This window comes from Lolium rigidum, chromosome 1 (assembly GCF_022539505.1).
Source record: "Lolium rigidum isolate FL_2022 chromosome 1, APGP_CSIRO_Lrig_0.1, whole genome shotgun sequence".
In the NCBI taxonomy this organism is placed as follows: Eukaryota; Viridiplantae; Streptophyta; class Magnoliopsida; order Poales; family Poaceae; genus Lolium; species Lolium rigidum.
Window position 1 is genome coordinate 297,838,989 of NC_061508.1, and position 4,138 is coordinate 297,843,126.

Below are 4,138 nucleotides of genomic sequence, written 5' to 3' on the forward strand. Positions count from 1 at the left end.
TTCTGAACTAGATATCTCTGTAAACACTATGATCAATAATCAAGAACTAATAAAGCTTCGGTTGTTCCGCTAAAAAAAGGTATCTGCATCGACAATAAACTTTTAGGTATGAATAATACTAGTGAGGCCACTCAATCAAGGACCAAGAACAGTGTTTGTCTCTTCAAATAGCGTGGAGATGAACACTTCTAACTTTGTGACTATGACTTGTGAGTTCACCAGGTACTCCCCGATAACTTCCCTCCAAATAATTTCCGGCAATCTGGGTCTTATTAAATAAGATTCACATAACTGCGTAATCCTGGAGAACCAGATCATAGAACACTTAAGGCCAGATTTCAAAACTAGCCTTTCATTAGAAGATCAAAGAACAGGAGGAGAAAAAAGAGAGCAAAAAACACGGTTTATGGATATTAGATAAAGCCACGGTGGCGGCAAGAGAACCACATATAATAAGCATTGCTAATTACACTACATTCTGAGAACTTGCAAAGAAGGTCTCACTAGCCTAGCAAGCTGCTGCTGCATGCAACGGCGAGGTATCTAGCTTGATCCTCGCCCTCGTGCCCCTGCACCGCCTTCCATGAAGCAGAAGCTCCAAAGTCTCTGGTTTATCACTGCTTAGCTTTCCGGCTACCATCACGAGTTCTCTTTCGGCGCTCCTTGGAGCCACCAGACTTCGGTTGGGTAGACCGGGCATGAGGAATAGGCACACGATGCTCACTAGCCAAAGCAGGGAAACCAACGGCAGGGTTTCTGCAAACAGGAAACAATTTCATTTAGCACAGGGGTAATGATTTAGACCATCATGCAAGATTGTAGTAATCCTAGATGCAGTTCAAACGTCTATCAGTTAATGGTGAGCAGTCCAGCCGAGAGTAAGAAAATGCAAGCTAAGCAGGTGTGATTATTAAAATGAATACATCCTTGTACAGAACAGAGTGAATGGTCAGATATCACCAACAGTAACAAGATCTGCAGAGTGGATGAGGGTTCCATAACCTAATTAGCTTGAACAATTCATACTATCCATGATTTCAAGTGGCATGAGCACAAGGCAATGTAAGATGCTAGTTGTTCGTCAGCATGGTTGAGCAATCATAACATATTAGCACACGAGATAATTTGTTCATTCAGCTTATGGTGAAGTATATATGTCGATGCATCTTCTTACCGGTGAGTACGGCAGACTCCTGCGTGGCTGTGGGAGCACCAACGGGCCTATCCTTTAACATGCTCTGTCGCAGCGCCATGTTCTCAGCTACGCAGCACTGAAGCGCATAGCTGAGGCGGCGGCACTCGGCATCAAGGTACTTGTTCTTCGTCTCCAAATCCTTCACATATGACTTCTTCCTCTCCCTCGACTTCATGGCAGAATCCCTGTTCCTCATTTGCCTGACAAATTCAGCACACAGAAAACTTTTATTGGGCTATATGGCGCAATTACACTTGACACTGAAGAAACAAACATCTCCGGTTCCTAAACAAAGAGTGTGCTGGATACTTGCTATATTGTGAAAAATTTCTAACTCTAAAACATGGATGCTTCTTTCAACAAGAAACGGTTACAGATTAAGCACGAGGTGTACAACTGAGGGCCTATTAGCCCAGGGCTCAAACCCCAGATCGCAGCTGAAGTTAGAGTGATGCGGTTATGATAATTTTGTGATTTCACTGTTATGAAAATGTACACTCGCATGATGGATACATGTCTGAAAGCGAAAGAGCATGATATAATTTAGGTTACGTAGGTACCTGAATCTATAGATAACTAATTCAATCGGAACGTAAGTACCACCATTAGATAATCCGATGCAAATTCGAAAGCTCTACAGAAAAACAATATCCCCAATTTCAGATGATATGCTGCGAGCAATTAAAAATCAGCATACCTCCTCTTCTTCTTGCTGATAGGATCATCGCCATCCACCTCCGTCTCCGGGGTCACCACCTCTACCTCCGCCTCCGCCTCCGTCTCCGGGGTCACCACCTCCACATCCTCCACCCTCCCGGAGTCCCCATCCGTGCTGCCCCCAGCCTCACCCCCCTCCCCTCCGTCGAACAGCGCGTCGAAGAACTCGTCGACGCTGACGCCCTCCACCCCTTCCGCCGCCGCCGCCTCCTCGTCCATCAGAAACCTCTCGATCTCCGACAGCGCCTCCCCGCCGGCGGGGCTCGCCCGGGAGGTGACCGACTCCGGCGACCCCGCCCCCGCATCGGGCGGGGACGGGGCGAGGAGGTCGGACTCGCCGGCGAAGGAGGCGAGGAGGGCGTCCAGGTCGAGGTCGGCGTCCATGGGTGGAGGGAGATGTGATGGTGAGATCTTTTTGTTTCGGCATACTCCGATCGGCGGTTTTATACGGGCGCGGCTAGCTCGGTTGCTTTGCTTCGGGAGGAAGGAGAGGAAAGTTCGTGGGAGGTGCGGGTTCAGAGGGCCGGGTGGGACCCACGCGGCGTGGTGCCGTGGCCTGGCCAATGGGAGCGACCGAATGTGCCACGTTGGTTTGGGGTTCGCTATGGGCATTTGGGCCGGTATCGTTGGGATGGGCTCCGAGATGACTAAGAGCATGTCTAGTAGCACCCTTAAAACTGTAAAAGTTTTCTAGGATTTACAGGCCGAGATTTGCAAGTTTTGGACACATTTACAGGTTGAAAAACAGGGGCAAAGAATAGAACCCCTAAACCCAACCCGTGTAACGAATATTCCGTTTTAGGGGTTTGAGGGTTTAGGGGTTCTATTCTTTGCCTCAACCCCAACCTCTAAACCTGTCACATATTCATCACAATATGACACAAAAACACAATGAATCATCAAACATACTACAAAAGTAATAATCATGGATGCATGGTTTAGTAGTTTTTACATCACATAATCATCATCTTGCCCATCTCATTGGCACCATCACCAAAAATTACACGTCGGTGCCATATGCTAGGCCACTCCACCACCATCAAACCCCACCATCATGCGAGTTGTCGACACCGCCATCGCTCATGGTAGTGTCAACTACAAAGGTAGAGGAGGACCCTCGGAACATCCTCTTCCTCTCGGCGATGTCCTCCTTGTACTCCTTCCACCATTGCAATTGCTCTTCATCCATGTCTTTCTTGCACATCATCATGTGCTCCTTCTCTTCCACCATGAGTTCTTTCCATACCTTTGCTTCTTTCACCTTGAGCATCCTCTCCTCCAAGTCGGCCTTGCGGGCTGCCTCCTCACGCTTTGCTTCAATGTGTGCAAGCTTGACCACCTTCTTTTGCTCGGTGATGAGAAGCTTTGTCTCCAACGTCTTGGTTGCCAAAGCCTCTCTTGCCTTCATCATATGATCCATCTTCTCCCTTAGGCTAGCCGCCTCTCCTTCCATCTTCACCCTAAGCTTGGCCTTCTTGGTTCCCTCGGGCTTGTTCAAGTTCCTCTCCTCAACTTCCGGATCATCCATGTCAAGCATTGCGGACTTCTTCGGTGCGGTTTCATCATCTCTCAACTTCCACTTGTCATATGTTTGAAGAATTGACCAAACATGCTTGAATGGGAATTCTTTGCCCTTGGAGCCGGCCATCTCCTTGTACCTCAAGCCGGCAATCTTCTCCTACAAACCAAGCAACACACACAACACACATGAGAGAAACCATAGAACACACATGAGAGAAACCATACGATGTGAGGTTTGCAAACTTACATAGTCACTCTCCACGGTGCCACTCGGCGGCGCATCCATCACTTGGTCCATGGCGGCACTCCAACGCGCACATGCCGGCTTCATCAAGTCCCACCGGCCTTGAAGCGACCGGAATGAGCGCGAGGCGAACCCACTCCTCTTCGGCTTCATCTTAAGGTAGGCGTCCTCGATGCGGCCGCCAATACCGGTTACCGGTTTGGTCGGTACCGGTGCCCGCATCCAACCCCACCGACGCCCAAGCTCGAACCAAGAGTATATCTTCCGCGTCGGTGTAGTTCGACGAGCGGACGCGGGTGAACGCCTCCTCTTGTATCTCTGTGATGTCTTCATCATCATCATCCTCCTCCTCCTCATCTCCTCCCTCCAAATCATCATCCCTATAGGGATCAAGCGGTGGAGCGTTGATGTCCACCTCCACCTCATTGAGCATGTCCATGAAGGACACGGCGGCCGGGGCG

General features: G+C 49.3%; 1 protein-coding gene across 1 annotated transcript; it reads right to left on the reverse strand.

Annotated features, from left to right (window-relative positions):
- Positions 1–334: 334 nt before the first annotated feature.
- On the reverse strand, positions 335–2,310 carry LOC124683984 (bZIP transcription factor 50-like). The gene is made up of 3 exons (XM_047218399.1): positions 1,893–2,310; positions 1,175–1,395; positions 335–756 (listed from the first exon to the last, which is right to left on the reverse strand). The coding sequence occupies exons 1-3, from the start codon at positions 2,294–2,296 to the stop codon at positions 509–511; spliced, it is 873 nt and encodes a 290-aa protein (XP_047074355.1). The 5' UTR covers positions 2,297–2,310; the 3' UTR covers positions 335–508.
- Positions 2,311–4,138: the final 1,828 nt, after the last annotated feature.